The sequence below is a fragment of the Pholis gunnellus genome (genome assembly GCF_910591455.1).
Source record: "Pholis gunnellus genome assembly, chromosome: 8".
NCBI lineage: Eukaryota > Metazoa > Chordata > Actinopteri > Perciformes > Pholidae > Pholis > Pholis gunnellus.
The window spans coordinates 178424-202749 of record NC_136534.1 but is presented as its reverse complement, the minus strand read 5'-3'; the positions used below and the strand labels follow the sequence as shown (position 1 = coordinate 202749).

At 41.5% G+C, this 24326-nt stretch overlaps 1 protein-coding gene across 2 annotated transcripts in view; it reads left to right on the top strand.

Annotated features, from left to right (window-relative positions):
- Positions 1 to 11707: 11707 nt before the first annotated feature.
- adcy3a (adenylate cyclase 3a) overlaps positions 11708 to 24326 on the top strand; it is a 67420-nt gene continuing 54801 nt past the window's right edge. For both annotated transcript variants that reach the window (XM_079165324.1, XM_079165323.1), the window contains exons 1-2: positions 11708 to 11864; positions 12456 to 13663. In XM_079165324.1, coding sequence (XP_079021450.1) covers positions 12989 to 13663 — 675 coding nt within the window. In that variant the 5' untranslated portion in view covers positions 11708 to 11864; positions 12456 to 12988. The remainder of the gene's footprint in view (positions 11865 to 12455; positions 13664 to 24326) is intronic.

Here is a 24326-nt window from a genome sequence, read left to right as displayed (position 1 = left end):
CTGCGTTCTGACGTTACCACTCGATCACTAAGGTATGGAAGCCCATTTCTTCACTGTGACGAAAAAAATAAACATCCTGTAGGTCATTATTATGACTTAACATCTCAAAATAATGGCTTAGCATCTCATAATTATGACTTACTTAGCATCTCATAATTATGTCTTAGTATCTCAAAATGATGACTTACTAATTGTTGACTTCATTGCTATCTCATAAATATGACTTGGCATTATGACTTAGCATCTCATAATTATGACTTTTTATCTCATAATTAGATAGATACACTTTATTTTAGACTCAGGGTCCAGATAGACAAATACATACAAATTACAAACAAAAACAATAACAGTACATCGGCCTAGCAATGCCTTACAAAGAGACAGCTGTACCAATGTCGCCACAGCTGGACTGGTAGCATGTGCTACTAAACCTTATGTTTGTTAAAACCAATATGGTCTCATTTTCAGAGTCATTAAGTCTACAAATGAATTTATACATGAGATTTCTTAAAACAGTTTGGAAAGTATTGACTCGTGCAGCCACAAACATTCACTGGCACTACTCCATCTCGGTGTTGTAGCGGGATGCAACCTGCTATGCTGTTTTACCAGCCACTAGCTCCCTGGGTCGGCTTACTGGTCGTACAGTTTAGTGTTTGAAAGTTTATTTTTTACTTACATTCTATACTGCCTGGGGAAGCTCCAGCTTCAAGATTACTTTACTACAGATAATTTTCTGCTTTAACACGTAACCCTGAATAACCCGCGTTAGAATCCTATTTATCTCCATGTGCTACGTTATGTGAAGCAGTGGGATGACAGGTTAAGCTTTATGAAGTCCTTTCACTATGGGATAAGATATGCCGAAACATTTAATTCATGCCTATCTCATCATCATAGTTATTGTATACAAGACCGGTGGATCTACCATACGCAAATTGCAACCTGGTTGTGATCACTTACTTGTTATGTCTTTTAGTCTGAAGTCTCCGAGTCACTCTCCGCAGGGACGTCAGAGAGTGAGGCCACCCGGAGCGTTCTGTGCCTTGTTATGCTGTGGACCAAGCACTTAAAAGTGCTTTTAAAAACTGGACTCCCCTCGTTTTGTGGATTTACAACCTCTTATTTCAGAGGTTGTTGGTTTTATTTTATGAAAGTAAAATACAGGTTATTACAAATTAAAATTAAACAATTTATGTCACATATCACACATAGGTTCCTACCAAGGGAAGTACCCGCAGAGAACCGTTCTGTGTTACACAACAACAAATAACATACAAGTTATGGTGTACGGCGTTCGGTTCGGTGTTACAGACAAACAAATAACATACAAGTTATGTCACACATAGACTCCTACCATGGGAAGTACCCGCAGAGAATCGTTCTGTGTTACAGACAAACAACGAGTATGAAATAAGTGGATAGTCAAACCATTGGAGGAAAAGTTCCTCCAGTGAGTCGTGTTAGGTTGAAATGTAAGTTTAGAGAAGTGTAAAGAGGGGTGAAATCACAATACAATAGGTAATACCTATTTAAATCGTGAGGTCCAAAGCTTAAGCAAGAGAGCAAAAGTTGAACAGAAGACAGAACGAATGTCACTGTTTATATTCAGTCCTCCGCTAGAAAAGGATGTGGGCAGGAAGCACCTGCCTCTAGCTGCGTGGCCGCGGACACAGGGACGAGCGCTGCTCCAAAATCAGAAAAGGTGGGGGCTGAGCTGAGTAGTGCAGGAGCAGCACAAAGGTGGGGGTTGACCAAATTTGGGTAGTCAGTGTTTTCATATCCTGACCGGCGCAGCCGTCAACAGTGTCTTCAGCAGTATTCTCATGGCGTCATTAGAAGCTACTTGAAGTCTCTGTAAAGCTTTTTTTTTGTAGTTTGACCACAAGTGTGCAGTAGAGTGGTGTACAATATGCTCTGAACAGAGACATCTTCACTCCATCTGTACACAGACCAAACTTGCGTGAAAGACTTGTGTGCAGAATTGCAGTATTAAAAAGTATTAGTAGTAGAATTTATAGCACCCTTAGTGGTGAATAGAAGTGTCAGAATAATAAAAGGTAAAATATGTTAGAGTCACAATATATTTACTAAAGAATGAATTATATGTTTGTAATATGTTTACATGAAGGATATTATATGTTACAGTATATTGACACATTGAATGTATTGAAATCATGAAAGCATAAACACTGGAGGACTTAAACACTGTGAAGAATAGCCATCAGGGAAAGTTAGGGATTATTCAAGGAGAGGCTTTTCAGAGACAGGTGAGGAGAAGCTGAGACAACTGATGAGAAGCAGAGACTGCCGTAAGACAACAGGAGAGGACTCCTGGGAAAGACCATGCGGCCGCAGGACAGAGGGCAGGTCAGAGGTGATGTCAGAGGAGATGTCAGAGGGAGCCCAGCCACAGAGATGACCAGCGGATCGATGAAGGAGGGGTCAGATCAATCGGAAACCAATCACTGACCCCGGAAGACGGCCTTTGTGTTTTGTGACAGATTTCAGACGCTTTCCGACCATCAAAGAACATAAAAGGAATGTTTGAGAGAGCGAGCGGGAGTTCACGGCAAAATCCGTTTTTCAGCCACCCAGCTAGGTCGGACCTGTGAGTGGAGTTGCACGTGGTCTCTGCTCTCGAGAAGCATACTATCGATAGTGTATTTTAGATTGTAATTGTCATCAGTTTATAGTTATCGTTTAATTAAATACTGTTTTGAATTTGGACCGGATCGAGTTACTTTTTGAAGCGCCTGCGCAGAAAGAAGTAAACACAGCAGCGGCCTTGCGATTCCTCCAGAAACTTCAGCCTCAACAATTGCTTGTGCATACATCCTACGACATTGCCTAGAAATGTCTTTATCATCGGTCATGTGCTCTGTTATAAAATTACCTAGATATTTTACTTCATCACAGACACCAAGATTTTAGTCAGACAATTTGAAGTCAGGGAAGTTTAGACATTTGTCCTCTTTGGTTCGACAGATCAAGATAGCACTCTTACTGGCGTTGTATTTGATGTCATGTTCCACACCATACACAGTACATATAGTGAGGATCTGCTGAAGACCAGCGCTACATGGACTAAAAATCACCAGATCATCTGCATACATGATATGGTTAACCAGAGTATTTCCGATCATGCACCCAGTATTACAGGCTTTCAATTGCTTGGACAGATCATCAATATATAGATCAAACAGAACTTGTCGGACACCATTGCTAACCCCAAATGGGGCTGAGACACTTTTACCCCATTTTACGTGCATAGTCTGGCGCATACCAGTAAGCCAGAATTCTCACAATGTATGTGGGGACACCTCTTTGGCTCAGTTTGAAAAACAACTTTTTATGATTAACACGATCAAAAGCTTTGAAGGCATCAATAAAACACATAAGAACGGATGAGTTTTAAACTCTGTATTTGATGACAATTTCCGTTGAGGCATATAAACACAAGTCAGTGCCATGTTTGGCTTTAAAGCCGAACTGGTTATCTGTGGAGTTGATAAACTCATACATTCTGTCCAGCAGGATTCTTTCTAGGACTTTTGACAGTACGCTGGCCAAAGCAATGGGCCTGTAATGATCTAGGCTCCATACTTTAATGACTGACACTGAGAGAACAGACAGCATTGTGTCTGGTAACAAGCCGTGAATCATGAAGCCAGTAAAACAAATAGCGAGGAGAGAAGCTAACCTCGGACTAGCATATTTAAGGTGTTCAGCAGTAATATGGTCTAAACCACTTGCCTTGCCTTCAGACAGCCTATTTATAGCTTGGTGCACCTCATATGACGTAATTGCCATTGAGTCATTACTCTTAAAATGGTCCACCTTATACAAATCACTTTTGATACAGTTGAATAAGGTGCTATAATGCTGTCGCCATAACTCAGCAATGTTGTCTGTTCCTGAAATTCCATCTACAGTGCATGGTAAAGATGTTTTACAGTTAAGAGCTCTCACTTCTTTCCAAAAATCAACAACGTTGTTGCTTAGCAGCTTCTTGGCCATGGAGTCAGCCCTCATGGATTGCTCATTTGTACAAATGAAGTGAATGGCATACTTATATTTAGCATTGGTGAGCTTCTTGTACTCGAGCACTGGCCCTTGTCTGGGTCTACCAGCTATAGCCCATGATGTGAAAGCTTCACAGGCTTCAGCATGATACTCAGCCACATACTTGTTCCAACCAGGTCTGATGTTATGGGTTTTATTTGTATGCTTGTAGTAGGGCTTACTGTCTTTATACAGAGCACTTACTATATCATTATACATGACGCAGAGATCTCTCCTATGCACCACATCCTTAAAGTTAACGTCAGTCCACATAGCTGCATCTCTAGGTAGATGAATATTACTGAAGGATTGGTCTGAACGAGCAGAATAGACTAAGACGTCCTCTTCAGTGAGAGTTGACCAGTCAAGTTTTTCTGTGTTGACACTATTTCCATTTCTAGATAGTGCCGGTAGATGTTTACATTTATCGACATAGCAAAAGGTAAATGATCAGTTGTTGCTGCCCCATAAAGGATGCCCATACATCCCAATGAAGCATGTGCATCAGCTGTACTAATACAATGGTCCAGCCATCACTAATGTATGTATAGCTATCTGTAGGTAAAAGCACTTCGCTTGACAATATAAAGTGATTGTCTTTACAGAACTGAGCCATGTGATTGGCAAATAACGAGCTTGTGTCTGCGATATCTGCATTCATATCCCCAATGACATATATACTAGAAGAAGTATTATCTTCAATGAAGGAATTGATGAAGGCAAGCCTATTTAGATATTCATCCTCATTGTGATTGCACTCATAAGGTGTATAAACATTTAGGATAATGAATTCCTTATCATCATGAGTAAACTGTATTGCAACACACCAGTCAACACCAAGCCTGACCACATTTATCAATGAGTCAAGCTTCTTATTCCAGAGAATAGCCACACCCCCTGGTATCCTTCCTCTGACTGTTCCCATGCCAAGGTCAGTTGTAGACTCCCCAGCACCATGAAAGTTATTATTGAGAGAGTTCAGTTTTTCCAAGTCTTGCTTTGGTAAGAATGTCTCTTGTAAACATAGTATGTCAGAATTCTCCAAAAGGTTGTCAACAATCATGCGGCGAGCTTTATCCCCTACTCTCTGGCCCACACACAGGCCACGACAGTTGTACGACAAAACCCGGATAAACATTTAACAAGGCAAGTGAGTGCCCATAGCACCAGCAGGCACACTTATTCCCCCGACAGCAAGTGCAGGGTTAGACCCGCTAACTCCCACCCTGCGGGGCTCAAAATAGCGCCGGTGTGCGAGATTAACTGGTTTTGAATTTTGAACACACCTGCTTTACGCACTCCAACATAAACCAGTTAATAACTGGTTTATGTTGGAGTGCGTAAAGCAGGTGTGTGGTAGGAGTGGCCTTTCAGGACTCACGTAGAATAAACAGGAAATAAACATTTGGATCGTTTCTCCTCTCTCTTTCACGTAGTTTCTACGGTTTCTTTTGAAAGAATATAAACGGAACACTTTGTTGGAAAATGTACTACTCGTTAACGAGGCTGTGGTTGAGATTCCGAGGACACATGACGAGGACCAGAGTGAATGAAAAAGTTGGTGGTCGGTGTCGATGCCTGTTCAAAATACTTATGTCAATAAATCCTTTAAGAAACGCTCTGTCGTCCGTCTTATATTTGTATCATATATCATGATTAATCTGAGGTCAAGTCGATGTGAGACCTGTCTGTGCATTCATGCAGCCTGTGAGTTAAACATGTACTGAGATCAAACACCGCGTACAGATGACTGTCAGCTGTGGGGAACTGTGATCCACCCAGATTAAGTTGTGATTCAACTTCTGTAGGTTATCTCACATCGCGTATGTTTTATGTTAAAGACTACGGACATTCATGTTATGTTAACGATACTCTACACTGTGCAGCACACGTTCATCTAGATTAGACATGACTGTGACTCTCGTTTTGTTACTAGAGGGACCGAAATTGAATAACTACACGCAGCGGTTAGGGTGTCTGTTGAAACATTACGATGGAGAGGCTTGTTGCAGCATTAATTTAGGATTTCGACAGCATTACCACGACCAACTATCCATCTTCATTACGAAAATAAGATTTGATGTCTGGTGACATATAAATATGGACCCTACAGGAGTCGAACCATTGACTTATGACTGACCTATGATGAGAAAGTGACATCTAAACTACCACTGAGCCACAAAGCGAAGATAATATGTCACAGTACTCATCGTGGAACATTAACATTATCACACAATGTCGCCACTCATCATGAACTGTTTCCTTCTGTCACATTAACGTTAGTGCACTTAGCTCACCATAGGGAAATCTTGCCTATGCAATTAGCTATTTGATTTGGGTGGGTCTAAATGATGCAAGAAGAAAAGACAGCCACTCGACTATATTGTAGATATATTAATATTTACCAAGGTTACTATGTTATATACGTAAATACGTCTGCTCAAGTTACGATTTTATTATTGTGAAGCATTTACTAATGTTCCACGATGAGTACGGTGACATACTATCTTCGCTCCGTGGCCCCCAATAACATGGTAGGGGAAACACTGATATATATATATATATATATATATAGCAATCTTAAGGCAGAGGGTATCAATCAAGACAGTTAAAATTAACAGCAGCAAAACAAATGTCAGCAAGTGTTTATTAACTTGCAGTAACACATACTTTTTTTTATAATTTACTCAGCAGAATATACACAAATTCACACAGAAATCCTTCACATGGATGTCTTATTTCAATTTAAAAACTGCGACAGCAACATTAACACATGAGAGGATCTACTGGTTGTGTTATTAGTAAAGGCTTTATACAGGATGAGAGCTAACCCCATTGTCATCCCCCTTCATTCTAATGCTCTATCCCCTCCCTTGGTACTCGATAAGGCCTATGGTCTGATGCACACTAAGGCCATTGTAACCATTAGCAATCTGTATGTGGAAGGCATTTTTGCTTCTTTTGAAGATCTTTTTGATATATGTGATCTTCCTCGAGCCCATTTCTGTATACCTGCAAGTCCGTGTTGAAGAAAAGTTTCTTTTAGGTCCAATTCTGTGGCTGGTTCAGAGTTCAAAGTGTATTCACTGCGTAGTGGAGACAGAAGTCCACAACAAAGCTGTAGAATTATCTCTGCTCAGATAATATACAAGGTTACAGGAAATAACACTTAAACAAAAGTTGTGAGTTGGGCTAAGATTCTCCGGAACGACAAGGGACGTTGAAACTATCTGCACCCAAGATGTGTATTTATTGTCAGTTCAGAGGGTGAGTTGGGTCTGAGAACACAACTCACAAGTCTCTAGTAGTGGATTTGCATGGGCTAAATACAGGTCTGTTTTACGAATCTAAAGGTGAATGATACATGAAGGTATGACCTCTTACAGGTCTGGTCAGGTCTCTCTTCACACCACACCAAAATGTTTCACTTACAAAGGTTTGTTAATTAATGTAAAATAGTTTCTGTCTGTACAGGGGTTACTGTTATAATTTAAAGATATACAATTTTCTTCTACATCCGCACGCTATCCATATTTTCCTAAAACACCTCCGACCACGCAAATCCGATCAAATTTTCAGACATACAGTAAGCCCTACTTGTGATAGATGTCATCAAGGCCCTGCTGATCTCTACCACATGTTCTGGGTGTGTCCCTCTCTCACTAAATTCCAGGAATCTTTGTTTGATACTGTGTCTAAGGTCACTTCTGCCCCCAGAGAGCCTTCTCCACTCTTTGTTTGGGGTCCTTTCGGCTGAGTCATTGTATACCTGACCTCTTTTTTATACCTTGACCTCTAGCATAATCTACTTGTGCTTTCATTTAATCTTTTAGTTCACTTCTATATGTGTGTGTATATATATAAGTATATCTGTGTGTGTCTCTTTGTTTTAGAAATGTGACCTTGACAGTCGGTTTGGGAAACTGCTGATGACGTCTTTCTGGTCGATAGGCAACAATCTGCCTAATGATCAGAGGTTCACAGCAGAGTTTCAGTGGAACAATCAATACAGGCTTACTGGCGATGTGGTGTTATTGAAAGGAGCTGGTGTTGACATACAGAGCAATCAGTATCAAAATCAATTTGGAAAAAAAATGTTGATGATAAAGTTTTTTAGAAATTTGACAAAGTGTCCAGAATTGCCATGAATTTCCAGTTTGACAATCACAAGCAAAGACCAATGAGAGTTCAGGAAGTGTTAACCATTTACGATATTCAGAGCATTAATATAGCAGAAACACCTATCCAGTGTAGGTCTACAAAAGTCCAGGACGGATGTGGCTCAGAAGGTGTCAAAGTAATCCTGAGCAAGACCAACCCGTTCTTACTCCCAACTCATCAAATACTGCAGCTTAACCAGTGTCCCTCGGCATCTTATACTGACACAAATGCACCCTAGGGCATGAGACTCGCCAGGCTTTCAACTAACTCCAATGTAAACCCAGCTGCGTCAGTATTAGATTTACCATGATTTGACCGTGTTTTTGCTACATAACTATAGCCTACTAAATACAAGTTACGAATTGCGCTTTTCTAGTGTTTCCGACCACTCAAAGCGCTTTCACACTGTTTGCCATCATTCATCCATTGATGGCAGGAGCTAAGTGCCACCTGCCTATCAGACCAACTCATTCACACACCGTAGGCACAGCCACGGGAGCAATTTTGGGTTAAGTGTCTTGCTCAAGGACACATCGTCAAGCGGCTAGTGGAGCCAGGGTCGAACCGCCGATCCTCTGATTGAAGGACGACCCTGCTCTCCACTTAGCCACAGTCGCCCCATTACATAATTAACACATAATTAAACCCAAAACGTTTGTAAAATTACATTGGACATTCATTTTTAAAGGACATGCCATCCCTAGTTGGTCCAAAACTGCCACTATGTTTGCTTAAAGCATCATAGTTTGGAGTGTATACCAAGCTGCTGTATATGATTTGTTGGGAAATTGCTCTCTAATAATCCAGGCATTTTACACTTTACCAAAATGTGGGTCAACTTCAGACAAATTGCAACAAATACATTGTCAACGGATTCTGTTTCCTTAATATGTTCTGAATAAGATAAAAAAAAGTCCAAAGGGATTGTATATTGGGAAAGGTTTAATACTTGCCCAAGTATGATCGTACCAAGAACACCGTATTTGCCATATTTCAGTCACCATACAAGCCTACATTGTTGTGCATATTAGATTTGTCCATTCAGTTTTTTTCCTTGAAGCAAAAAAAGCAAAAAACAAATACAGTAGATCAGTGATGAGAACTAATTATGATTACAGAATTGTTTTGGTCCTATCCACACAGACTTGATCCTATTTCATTCAGACCTGGTCCTATTCTAACCAGACCTGTGTGATAGAAAATGTCATTGTGCTGTATAATGTTCTACTGTGACTTTTCTAGTGTGCTTTATTCAATGTTTGACAAACCTATATGGGATTTCTGCTGTAACCTCCTTCTTCAGGAAGGATCCCAAAAGGAGTGTTTGTGGAATATTTAGATTAGATCAGTCGTAGATCTTTGATGTAGGGAGTGCAGGCAGTAATAACAGAATGTTTAGCTTAGAGGTAGTAAACCACAGGAGGTACAGATTAGGATCTGTCGTAAATCTTTTATTGCAGGTACTATTGTGAAATGTGTAGATTAGAAACAAACCGGATGTCTGGCCAGATTTGGCGCCATTCAAGTGCAGTAGGCCCAGTTCTGGGCAAACAGCATCAGGAACAGAGACAAAGTTACACACACTACAAAGCAGTATGTTTCTAGAGAAGAGATTTCATTCACAATATGATGAAAAATTGCAAAAATGTTATGAAGTAGAGTGGAAGTTGAGTTTACCATTATAAAGTCTAAAATAGAGAAAAGCCTATAACTTCTTCCCTCCAACAGAGCCCTCTGCTGGGGCATTGCCCCTCGAGCCCCTAATGCAAAAATGCTGATGGTGCCTTGTCACCAATGTGGAACAGTGCAATACAAGAGTAGAATGTTTAGGGCCGGAGCACCGATGTAGTCGGAGCGGAGGTGGTGCTATGAGCTAATATTGGCATGCAGAAGTTCTAAAGCCATGACAGTCATCAACCACGTCAAGTTTGGAACAGTTTTGATAAAGTACAGTCAAGTAACAACAGTTTGATGTATGCTGGCGACCCATGTAAAATGGTCGCCACACCACGTCCATGTCGTTAGATGAAACCTCAAGCTTTTAGTAACTTTTAATCACTAAGGTCTTTAGATTGTTTTGACAAAATTCTGAGTTGATCGGATGAATTCCCTAGGAGGAGTTTGTTAAAGTACAGCGCCTGGAAATTGGAAAAATGACACTGGAAATTCATACAAAATTCAAAATGGCTGACTTCCGGTTGGGTTTAGAACATCGACCCTTGAGACTTTTTTATAAGTCTCCATGTGATTCATATGCTTACCAAATTGTATACATCTAGGTGAAACATACTGTGAGGGCTGCATCTTCGAAATATTGTGGGGGGCGCTATCGAGCTGACTTGCCACTCTGAATTCAAAATGGCGGAAATATTTGGAAGGCGGAGCTTAGGGTCCTAAGAGGATTCATTCAGTTGCTAATTTCTGGAAAATGTTAAGTCATTTGGACATACAGGCTGTCGGGGCTTGCCTTTCCAACTTCTATTGGGCGCTAGCGAGAAATAATAATAATAATAATAATAATAATTCCTACAGTTTCAATAGGGACCTCGCGGCCCGATGTTGAATTTCAATAGGTCTTATACGCTACCGACTATGTCGGTGCTCGGGCCCTAATAAACATTAGAATAACAATAGGTCCTCCGCTCCGACTACGTCGGTGCTCGGGCCCTAAAAATTCCCCCTAAAACATCTTCCATTAATTTGTTCATGAGCAAGGCACCAAACCTTCACCTAGCAGCCAGCAGAGCTGCTTCAGTGGCTTTAGCACTAGCAGAGAGGATGATTTATCAACGATGAACTTTCCTCCTCAGACACTGTAGGCTCAGCATCCGGGTCACCAAACGCTTCTTGTTCATATCCTCACGTGCAGAAGGGTGGTTTAAGGGTTAATAAGGGGCGGGGCTACTGAGTGAAAATGTGGACATTTAGAGATGGACCCGTCAAGTTAACCAGAGAACGGTGGAGCAGCCTCAATACAAAAGCTTTTCAATATTTACCTTCAAAATAAAAGCATGATATTAGCGGCACTAATACATATCCAAATATATTTGTAAAGATTGACTTTTACAAGAAATAGAGTTAAAGTCTTCCAAGCTGCCTCCTGAAGCTCTGAATTTCTGCAATATTTTGTCGAGCAACAATTGTTTGAGCATTAACTGTGGCTTTACAGTGCCAGTGAATAGTTTATCATTTAAACGTTGTGAAACAGACTTAATAGAGGCAATAATAAAGCCTTCACATCTCATGAAGTTTACCTAATGGTAGCAAACATCCTCACTCAAGGTCCACTATTCCACTCCACTAGCTATCCATCACATCTCATCACTGAATTGAGTTTACGCAGGTGTTGAAAAGTGCTGAAAGTGGACATTTGCAAATACAGATTGTATTTTGAAAACGACCGGAAATCTTGATTATCTGCGCGTAGCCAGAGCATCTGTGGTGTAGCTTGACGGTGAAGCTGATGCTTTTGCGGAAAACACCCAAGACCGAAGCGGGGTTAGTGTACCCTCCGTGGCGTATTTCCACGGGCCGCTCTTCTAATGTCGTCCAACCCGAGACTTAATATACGGTGCTGTGTTTCCGTCTGCAGGGACCAACGTTCGCCCGGAGAAAGACGGAGTCAGACTCCACACACGGTAAGATGATGCATCCGTGTACATCATGTCGGGGTTTTCACAGCATCTGGAAGAACGGGGACAAATGATGAGCTTACTGCATAGCAGGTTAACGGACATTACACACGGGACATGTTAAATGGACAGTAAGAGCCCAAGTGAAACAGATACAGAGAAGTATCAGTCCAATATTACGTGAAGCTCAGGGAAGCTAAAGCAACCGTTTAAACGGGTGACTAGCGTGAAGTCAGTTGTATTGTCCTCCGTATCACCTGAGAGCTCCGACTGTTCACAGCGTCCACACTGCAGTTAGGCTGACGGTGCGGCTCCGGACACACGGAGCTAGGTGGAGCTAGGTGGGCCTACAGCAGAAACATCTGCCGCTGTAACGAGTCATTACAAGACTTCAATGTTCAGCGTGATTTGATTTCGTTGTACCAGCTGCCAGTCGTCACCTGCCAGGAATAGAAAACGTGCGGTAAGGCGCTAGGTTTTGACGTGGATGTTGGCGTGACTGTCTCCGCAGTAGCTGCCATGTGCAGGAGCTGATCACCAGGTTCTGTTCAATGTTAACAATGCAAACTATGCCTCTGTGTGTCCCTCTTCATTCAGGCCGTGTGACGGGGGACTATGGGAGGCCAAGATGCACGAAGCTGTCCAATCCGGAGGACTGATGGAGACAGAGGGAATCTGCTTATTTGATCCAACGCTAATTAATTCAACAACTCTGACATGGAACACAACTGTGGAGTACAAAGGTGGAGAGGAGCTGGTGATACGGTCCCGTTTGTAAAGCTGAAGGAGGAAACGAGGTGCACATCCTTCCGATCACGTTGCTGAAGAAGAGTAGGCGTGCTCGATCTGTGCATACGACACAGGATTTACGAAGCCAGATGAGCGAACTGGATGGAGTGACCACGACGACATCTCTACAGAGTGCAGGTCCTGACAATCAACACTACTGTGATTCATGCCACATATGTGGGCTCTCAGGGGGAAAAGGTGGTTACTCAGCAGTAGAGAAACGAGCAGATGATGTATACCTAAGAGTTCTCTCAGTGTTTGGTCTACTTTAGGACGACAAACTGCTTTCTATTTTTTATTTCAAAGGAGAAAGCAGGAAGCAGAAGCCCTGAGTGGTCACCATGCCTCGAAACCGAGCCTTTTCCGAGCCAGAGTACTCGGCAGAGTACTCTGCAGACTGCTCGGTCACTCTGCCCTCTGACCCCGGGCAGGCGGTGGGGCGAACACATGAGGTCACGGTTCGGAGCTCAGGATGCTGCCTCTGCCTGCCTCGGTTCATGCGCCTCACCTTCGCACCAGAGTCTCTGGAAAACCTCTACCAGACGTACTTCAGACGGCAGCGACACGAAACCCTTCTTGTGCTGGTCGTTTTCGCTGCCCTCTTCGACAGTTACATCATCGTCATGTGTGCGGTGGTCTATACCACTGACAAGCTGGCTTCTGTTTTAGTGGCATCGCTGGGACTGGCGGCCGACATTGTCCTCTACCTGCTGTGCCGCTTCGGGCTACTGCCGGACCGCATCTCGAGACGGGTGGTGCCTTACGCTCTGTGGGTGCTCATAGCAGCTCAGATATTCTGCTACCTGGGTCTGAACTATGCTCGCTTCCACCAGGCCAGCGACACTGTGGGCTGGCAGGCTTTCTTCAGCTTTTCTTTTTTCCTGACTCTGCCTTTGAGGCTGACACCCATCGTGCTCATCACTACTGTATCCTGCGGGGTCCACACCCTGGTTCTGGGTGTCACTATCGCCCAGCAGCAGCAGGAGGACATCCAGGGAACAGCACTTAGCAGACAGGTAAGAGAAGGAAGGAGGTGGTGTCTATGCTTGCCCTGAAATACATTTACTTGTGTGTAATGTCACTTATTTGACATCATTTTACAGAAGTCTAGCAGGCTTTGAACACAAAAGTTGTTTCCTAGCTGCAGTAGGCCAAAAGCTGCTGGTTCACACACTAAGCTATGTGATTGTTATTGCACACATGATACCTGAGTTTGAGGTTTGAGACCCAGCTCTAGTCATACCAGATCCTTTAGTGTTCCAACTAGTTTGAGGCTTTTAGCTATACTTGATGTTTTCACAGCAGAGACAGACAAGAAAGTTGGTGAGAAAAGGAGGGAAATGACATGCATCAAAGGTCCCCAGCTGGACTTTAACTGGGTACATTGCATGTACGTGGTATGTATGTGCCTTAGACCACTAGGTGAAAGAGATGCCCTGAAATCGTTTTAAAGAGATTTTCTGAACAGGTTGAGCCTGATATGACAGAGTGAATGACACAGGTTGGCAGCAGGCGATGATGGGGTCTAATGCAGTAGGTCAGTTAAAACCTGTGTGAAAATGAGATCCTCTTCTGCTTAGAAGTCACTGCTTGCAACACAGCAAGAGGCAGAGCAGACCGTGTCATGTGGTCTTTTTTGCCTTATGCACAAATCATGTGTACAATTACAAATGAACAACCAACCATTCAGATGCATGTATGAAACATGCACAATGCTGTATTGTATGAGTTGTATATGTTGTTGGCTCTTTAAATAATACGACGCCAAACCAGCCTCCACTTCCAAAGCCAAGCCAGCCCGCACGTTTTAAGGTGCGCGTATGTACTAGGCATTACGGTAAGTGTGTGTAAAAACTGACTTCTAAATACGAGCAACGTTCTGGTGAACGTGATGGGACATGTGATACTTGATCCATAAGTCAGTCAATACATCTGTCAATAATGGATACATTGATAAATATCTAAAATAAATGATGAATGAAACAAAATGAATAAAACATTTTTAGGAATTTAATGAATGATAGCTTATAAAACAATAATAATTACTGCATGCAAACTGTATTTCAAGGAAAAAGGTAGTTTCCATTGTGTGAATACTTATTAAAATATATTAATAAAGAATATATTTCCAAAGACCAATAAGACTTCAAAATGACAGTACACAACATCAAATGCAGACATTTCAAGGTTATACTAGAATATTTAGCAAGAAACTTTGACAGTGTGGCTTCTACTGCCCGAAGACGTCGCAATATATACGCTAATAGTACCAGTAGTGTCATTGAGGTTCAATTGAGATCCGAACTTTTGTATAGAAGATGGAGAATAAGAAGAATAGTCACGCAGGATTATAATCAGTATAAAGTGACTAGTTTCACTTGGGATTGATAGCAGACCACCTCAGAAACTATCGGCACATTCTTTATATAGAATTTCAGAATAAAAGCCTTTTCAAATGTCATTCATGAGCTAACCTCAAATCACATTCATTAGCCAATTTATCTCTAATATCACATTAGATTTAAAAAGAAATGTGCTATAGTTACAGACTAGCAGCAGACCACCTTGAGGTGTCACTCAGTGAGAATCAGGACATTCTGATGTAGGATTTCAAAATTAAAGCTCTTTAAAATAAATCTCATTAATGAGCTAACTTAAAATCAAATTCATGAGCTAACTTCCCTCTAATGCTAGATCAGATTTTAAATTAAATGTTCCACAGTTGCAAACTAATTTCACTTCAGATTAATCGCAGACCACCTCAGAGTGTCACTCAGAGAGAACCAGAACATTCAAATTCCATTCATGAGACAAATTCCCTTTAATTTAAGTTTAGATGTTCCATCTAAATTGTAATATGCAAAGGGAAAGACCTATCTGATGTCAAAATGAGAGGCAGAGGAGCTGTTAGTCTTGTGCTGTCTTAAAAATGTGTGCAGATGGGACAAAAGGCGCTGGAGATCACAGTGGACTTCAGGGGGAATCCCAGCAGTAAAAGCAATGTGCCTACTGGATGTATGCGATCTATTCTTAGATAAATGTACTTTTTAAAAGCAAGTAGCTCCGATATGCAACTCTTGGCAATACGTCATGCCATGACAACTCATTTTTATTTATGGTCATTGTCCATCTTGCCTTAAGGCCCCTGGGCCCAAAGCAGGTTGGTGTAACTTCTGTTAAAAAATGTTTTAGTTTGTAACTAACAATTCATTTAATATCTAATCTGAAATTAGAGGGATTTAGCTCATGAATGTGATTTGGAAGGGCTTTAATTTTAAAATCCTACATCAGAATTTCTTGATTCTCTCTGAGGGACACCTGCTAATAATCTGAAGTGAAATGATAATCAGAATGTTCTGATTCTCTCTGACACTCTAAGGTGGTTTACTATATATCTGAAGGAGAAAAAAGGTGTAACTATAGACCATTTCCTTTTAAATATAATCTGAAATTAGAGGGAAATTGAATGAAATTTTATAGGGCGTTTTTTGAAATTCAACATCAGAATGTCCAGAGTTTGGAAGAGGAACTTTTCGAGGTGGTCTGTTATCAATATCAAATTAGTTTGTGACAATGAGCTATTTCCCTTTTAATTCTAATCTAAAATTTGAGGGAAATTAGCTCATGAATGAGATTTTAAAGGGCTTTTATTCTAAAATTTTACATAAGCATGTCCTAATATTCTTTGAGGTGGTCTGCTATCGATCCCAAGTGAAACTAGTCACTTAGTATAACCTTGAAGTTTCTGAATCTATTTATTTATTTATGTTTTTAATGTTTAAATTAATTTATCTATTATTGACCGACTTATTGACTGACTTATTGAGTGAATGTCACATGTCCTATCACGTTCACCGGAACTTTGCTCTTATTTTGAAGTCAGTGCGTACACGCTCTTACCGCCATGCCTAGTACATACACACACCTTAAAACAACGTGCGGGCTGGCTTGACCACAGTGTAAAGTGGGGGGTCGATGGCCCCGGTTTCATGTCTGCATCTCAAACGGCTGAGTATCACAGACAGACAATCCTCCTCTGGGAGTTCCTACCAATGTGGTCTACAGGACCACATTTTATCGTTATGACTCACAAGGTGAAAACAATACCAGCGTCACTGCTGGTAATTAGGTACAGTAATGCATCATGTATCATATTCATCAATCACTGCATTTGAGAATCAAATGGTAATTATCAAATATTGCTTTCAAACAGTAACAGTGGCCAGTCTACCCAAGCTAAAATGAATGTACCAATGTCCTTTGATTCATATTTAACCGACTCCACAAAAATATTTTTCAATGCACACAAAATAGCTCTCACTAAATGTAAACAAAATTAACCTATATAAAAATAACATTCACAAATGTATTTCTGATTAACATGACTATTTTCTTGTATATCTATATATAATCTGTGAGGAACATGTAGGCACACTGTCCCTGAAGTTCAGGGATTTCTCCAGGTGCCATGTTGGCAGCTTCTTGTGAATGTCACACTCATGGTGAATGATGCCATCCCATAGTGCCTGTGAAATAATAATAGCACTATAAACGTTTCCTCCTTATGGAAATGAATGAACTTACTAAGATGGTTCTTGGCACTATGCCACATGTCCAGACTGGATGAATTCCAAGGGCCTTTCTCTGGGCCTGTAAAGTGGGGATAATTTAATATTCCTTCAATACTTCATCTTCTCAACACATGCTCTTACATTATATCAAATAAGTACTTCTCATTTGGGATCTGATCGGGGCAAGATCATCTGTGCAGTTGTCCTCTAGCTTTATCCCACATGTGAGCTTGTCCACTGTCTCGATAAAAGCCTTCTCCATGACGACAGTCCATGATGTGTGCCGCTTGTCAACATAAATCATCTCCTTGGTGTCATTCTCCATGGTGGTGTAGCTGCAGTACTGTGCATAATGACCTGACAAGAGATTTCTGTCATCTGCTGAAAAAAATAAAATAAGAGTTAGCAGCTTACATGCAATCACACTGCCACACTTTGGGCGACTGTGGCTCACTGGTTTAAGAGGGTTGTCTGGTAACCACAAGGTTGACTGTTCAATCCTTGGCTCTCTCCCCCCTGTACCTCTTCACCATTCCAATGTTCATGAATTTGAACAGGAGGGCAACATTTCAATTCAATTTATTTTGTATAGCCCAAAATTACAAATTCTCCTCAGAGGACAAATGCTCTCTGACATCAGAACAGGAAAAACTCCCCCAAAAAACCCTTTAACAGGGAGAAAAGAGGAAGGGGGAGGGAGAGCAACAGAGGATTCTCTCCATCCTCTATCAGGATGGACAGAAGTGTGATAGATGTCATGTGTACAGAATGAACAACATAACAGAGATTCAACACATTCAATGGATATGACATAAATGATTCCTATAATGAGAGTAGTGAGCAGAATAATGATGGGAAAATTACAACAACTAATAACAGCTGCAGTGGATGTGGTAGAATAATGATAATTGATGATAATTAAAGCTGCAAGCAGCGATGTACGGGCCCTCGCACCTTCCCGCATCTCAGGGGTACTGGCGGGACGCTGGCAGAAGCGGCCATGAATATCTGCGACATTAGACAGCGCGCCCACAAGTAAGACGTATTTTTAATGCTTGGACTGTTTGACGCTGGAAATTATGTAGTGCGAATATTCCACCAGTTCCTGTATCCACTATGTGGTGCTAGAGAACACGCGCAAACATGAATTATGTTGCTCTATATCAGTGGTTCTCAAACTTTTTCTGTCACGCCCCACTTTGGAGGAAGAAAAATGTTCATGCCCCACCGCCCAACAAAATTGTAACAAAATGGTCCATGTTGAACTATTATTGAAATAACATTTTGTGACGCCATATGCTCACACATACCAGGATAATTTTATTTTAAATATGAGCTTTAAAATGTAGCATTCTGGTGTACTCTGAGAAGAAAATTAAGTGATAAAACATTTACTTTAAGCAAAAAACGAATTTATTATTCAGTTTTTAATCAGTATTTCAGCTCTATTATTATTAACCTTTAAAAGTTTCATATAAAAACAAAGATAGCAAGAGTAGCGAGAACCATCGCCTGTACAAATAAAGTGATTAGTTTTCATGACTGTACGGCTTCATATTAACTTCTACTGTTACTGTACAGCGGTTAGGATTGTGGCCTCTCTTCTATTTGCAATTAATATGCATTCAATCCAGTTCAATTATTTAAATGAAAATGATAATCTACTCTGGCTAAAGTAGCTTATCAAGAGTAAAATAATAGCTGTGATTTAACTGCACGTGGGACTGTTAGTACTCTGGCTGTGGTCATCACAGTGAACAGTGTCTGTCAGTGTGATGAGAGGACAGTGAGCCCTTGTTGCTGTACTTCATCTCCTTGGAGCAGAGGCTGCATTTAGCATACCCTGCTTTATCAATGTGTTTAAAATACTGTGACAGCAGGAAGCTGTACTCACGTCTGTTTAGACCTCCACCTTTATCCAGGCCCAGCTCCACCTTTATCCAGACCCACCTCCACCTTTATCCAGACCCACCTCCACCTTTATCCAGGCCCACCTCCACCTTTATCCAGACCCACCTCCACCTTTATCCAGACCCACCTCCACCTTTATCCAGACCCACCTCCACCTTTATCCAGGCCCACCTCCACCTTTATCCAGACCCACCTCCACCTTTATCCAGACCCACCTCCACCTTTATCCAAACCCACCTCCACCTTTATCCAGACCCACCTCCACCTTTATCCAGACCCACCTCCACCTTTATCCAGGCCCACCTCCACCTTTATCCAGACCCACCTCCACCTTTATCCAGACCCACCTCCACCTTTATCCAGACCCACCTCCACCTTTATCCAGACCCACCTCCACCTTTATCCAGACCCACTTCCACCTTTATCCAGGCCCAGCTCCACCTTTATCCAGACCCACCTCCACCTTTATCCAGGCTCACCTCCACCTTTATCCAGGCTCACCTCCACCTTTATCCAGGCCCAGCTCCTTCACATCTCAGCCCTGCGTCAAGCTGCGCTATCTCCCTGAAGCTCTTTGACCTCATCATCTCATCAGTATCTGGGCCTTTCATTCTACTTTGAGTTAAAACAAACAACCTGCCACCAGATCCGCCGGTGTTCCGGTTTAACGTTAACGAGTGACCGTGTGAACTGAACCGGAACACGGGGGGATGCATGTTTCATCAGGCTACGTTTTTCCCTCCTAAATCGCGATAATGACGAACGTTAACAGTCCACAGAGTTCTGCATGCAGTGGACGTTAACTTAACCCAGCAAGTCTGAACTGTAACGGAACATAACGTAACTTAAACTGTAACGGAGGGAAAGAGTCACGCTGTAGACATCTTAACGCTGATTGGCCAAGACTCGAAACGTCACATCGAAGATGTCTAATTGTGAAGCGGTCTTAAGATTATACGGACCAAATTTGAAGTGGATATGACAAAGTCTGATCCACAAGTCTTTTTTTTAAGTCTCCATGTGATACATGTCCCTACCAAATATCATACATGTATGTTAAACGTAGCGCTGGGGCTGCGTTTTTTTATATTTGTAGGGGGCGCTATCGAGGCAATTTTCAACGGTCAAGCCAAAAAGCCATATGAAATATTTATTTCCATCACCTATGACACCTGTGCAAAGTTCCAAGGCTTGTTGAGCATCCTAAGTCACAGAAAAATAAGTTTAATTTTTCATGGCGAATGATGCATTGCCATGGCAACAGCGTTTAATGACAACTCACAATATTCATGATGAAGCATCATCAATGTCTTACGGCTTACCTTACCAAATTTGAGACTGATCTGGGCAACTTCCTAGTAGGAGTATATCAAAGTATAAAACTTTTCATTTCCTTTTGCCAGTAGGTGGCGCTATGACTTTGTGAAAATGCTGGCGTAGAAATGTGCTCAAGCCTGGACCACCATCATGCATAACAAGTTTGGGGCAGACTGAATAAAGTACCTTGAAGTTACAACAACTTCCTCTTTCATGGCGAACGTCACGAAATGGGCGCCATATAAAACGAAGGTCGTTCAATGTCAGTAGACCATTTTAGCAACTAGTATGGCGAGTCCCCCAAATATGCACCCGATGTACTATGTGTATTAGAATTTCAATAGGGCCTTCGCGGCCCGACGTTGTCGGTTGCTCGGGCCCTAATTAAAGCTGCGAGCAGCGATGAATGGGCCCTCGCATCCTCCCGCACGTCGGGGGTGCTGGCGGGACTCCGGCCTGCGCGTTGGAGAACGTCCGCGGCCGTTGGACAATGCACCAGCGAGTCCGATGTTTTTTTCCTGCGTGGACCGCGTGACGCAGGAAATGATGCTTTGCAAATACTTCACCGCTTCCTGTTTCTGCTGTGTGGCACTACAGAACATGCGCAAACATGCATTATGTTGCTCTATATTAAGTGTAAACCACATCGACTTACATGAAAGTCAACAAAACAGTAGTGTAATTTGCTTTAACTTGAACTTAACTTCATTTTAAGCTCTTCTGTAACTTTAGATTGTAGTGTGAAGCATTCATTGTAACATTTAACCTGATTCTCATGTAGATGCTCTGGACAGAACATCTATACTAACGCCCACTGACATGGTTTGAGAATCCACTGTTCTCTAACTTTTGCTCTCCAAGCATCTTAGTTTGCACATATTTAGATCAGAGAAGACTTCTCATGGTGTGCCCACAAACCCTTTTAATAAGTTCAGTATTTGGGCTGCTGTAATTATAGAATGCTGCTTACGTCTGTGGTTGCCAGTAGGTGGCGCTATGACTGAGTTAATATTGGCATGCAGAAGTCCTAAAGTCATGAGTCGTCAAGTTTGGGACAGTTTTGACAAGTACATATACGGCCCGTTGGACTCTTTAATCCGGCCCGTCAAATATTGGTACAAAATTGTCCAAATTATAGTAAAGGCCGCATTCATTTTGCCTTTTTCCTGCAATACCCGACGTTTCAGTTGATCCCACTAGATGGCGCACTCCAGACACAATTGACCTTTGCTGGATTCTGGTCTATTCTCTCTAGATGACGCCCACACCCATGTTCACTACTTGATTGGTTCTTAGCATTCACGACTGTACTTCCGTACCCGGAAGCTCACAAACAACAACAGCCTTGATTACCGATCGACTACCAGGTTAATTCAACATGGACACCCGATTACAGGCGTTACTGACCGTGTTGTCTTTACTAGCAGCTGTTGTCCAGTTAAAGTCTGCATTATTACGGAGGAAGCAGCTGTTTATTGGAGCGATTAGTGAGCGCAGTGTCCCGCGGCGCTATGGAGCGGACGTCTGAAGTCACGGTTAGCGGCTTTAGGGAGGGTGATGGACACAAAACGGAGGATTTTCATGTCCTTATTAATGCTTATTTTGTTCTGCACAACTATTGTGAAGTTCGCAGATAAAATGTAAAGGAACAAAACAGTAATTGCTCTCCAGAAGGACAGAGAATTCAGACACCAGCAGAGTTACGAGTGAGAACAGACAACAACGAAACTGAGGAAATGAGTGAGAGACGTGTTGACCACATTTATGGACCCATAATCTAGTAAACGTTTATGTGTTCATTTTAAAGTAAATTTGATGTGTGAGATAGAGCATAGATAGAGCAAGACCCGCAGCGCTGTAACTAACGTTAAGTCTGAAAAATAAAACTTCTTAAACTTTCCACTAAATGTGTGTTTGAGTTCATAGAGGAAGATTTTTAGAGAATATCTTAAGTATCAAACACGACCTTTCATTATTAAAGACTACTTTATTACTCTGTCGTATTTTGTTTAGCTAAGCAACCAATCTACTTCTTTTTAGTTAATCTTAATAGTCACGTGATATTCGTTTTCAGGCGTTTTAATCTGGAGGGAGATCATTTCTAAAACGATGCTGAAACGCTGTGTGGACGTGTGCGAGCAGACGTTCAGCGTGATGAACATCAACAAATCACGTCACAGATCCCAGTTAACTGATGAACACCTCAAAACTGTCCTGAGAATTGCCACAACCAAACTGACACCAAACTTTGATGCACTGGCAAAAAAGAGTGACCAACCACACTGTTCCCACTGAAATTAAATGCAAGTTCTCTTTACTTTTTAGGTCATGGCTTTTACTTGTAATTTATATTAGTTCACACAAATCCATCTGCTACTGGCCCGGCCCGTCTGTCAAATTTTAAAACTCAATGTGGCCCCTGAACCAAAATGTTTGCCCACCCCTGCACTAAGGTCTTTAGATTGTTCTGACCAAATTCTAAGCAGATCTGATTAATTCCCTAGGAGGAGTTAATTAAAGTACAGCACCTGGAAATAAGAAAATCCCACGAGAAATTCATACAAAATTCAAAATGGCTGACTTATGGTTGGGTTTAGAGCATGGACCCCTGGGACTTTTTTTTTTAAGTCTACATGTGATACATCTGCTTACCAAATTTTATACATCTAGGTGAAATGTACTGCGAGGGCTGCATCGTCGAAATATTGTAGGGGGCGCTATTGAGCCGACTTGCCACTCTGAAACATTAAAATCACATCAGATAACTACATTCAGGATTTTAAATGTGTGTGAAAAGTTTGGTTATGTTTTGAGCATTTTCAGCCCCTCAAAAACACCTTAATTTTTCATAGCGAAGAATGCTTCTCCACGGCAACAGCCTTCCATGAAACAACCAACTTTGAGTAACTTTTAATCACAAAGGTCTTTAGATTGTTCTGACCAAATTCTAAGTTGATCTGATTAATTCCCTAGGAGGAGTTTGTTAAAGTACAGAACCTGGAAATTACATAAACGACACTAGAAATTCATACAAAATTCAAAATGGCTGACATCCGGTTGGGTTTAGACCATGGACCCCTTGGACTTTTTTTTAAGTCAACATGTGATGCATCTGCTTACCAAATTGTATACATCTAGGTGAAAAGTACTGCAAGGGCTGCATCGTCAGAATATTCTAGGGGGCGCTATCGAGCCGATTTGCCACTCTGAAGCAATAAAATCACATTAGATAAATACATTCAGGATTTGAAATGTGTTTGACAAGTTTGGTTATGTTTTGAGCATTTTTAGCTCCTCAAAAACGCCTTCATTTTTCATGGCGAAGAATGGGTCGCCACAGCAACGGCTTTTCACGAAACAACAAGCTTTGAGTAACTTTTCATCACAAAGTTCTTTAGATTGTACTGATCAAATGTGAAGTTGATTAGATTATTTCCCTAGGAGGAGTTCGTTAAAGTAAAGTGCCTGGAAATGACAAAAACGACACTAGAAATTAATAAAAAATAAAAAATGGCTGACTTCTGATTGGGTTTAGAGCATGGTCCCAAGATACTTTCTTTTAAGTCCACATGTGATATGGGTGCCTACCAAATTTTGTAAATCTATGTGAAATGTACTGCGAGGGCTGAAATTTTGAAAATTTTGTAGGGGGCGCTATTGAGCCAATTTGCCACTCTGAACCAATAACATCATATATAACAACATTTTGGCCTTTAAATCTGTTTGCTGATGTTTTGAGCATTTTTAGCCTCTCAAAATTACCTTCGTTTTTCACGGCGAAGACTGCGTCACCACGGCAACGGTGTTCAACGAAACATCAAAAGCTTCATGACCTGGCATTATGAACTTCTTACATTTGTGTGGAACTAATTTGATGTTG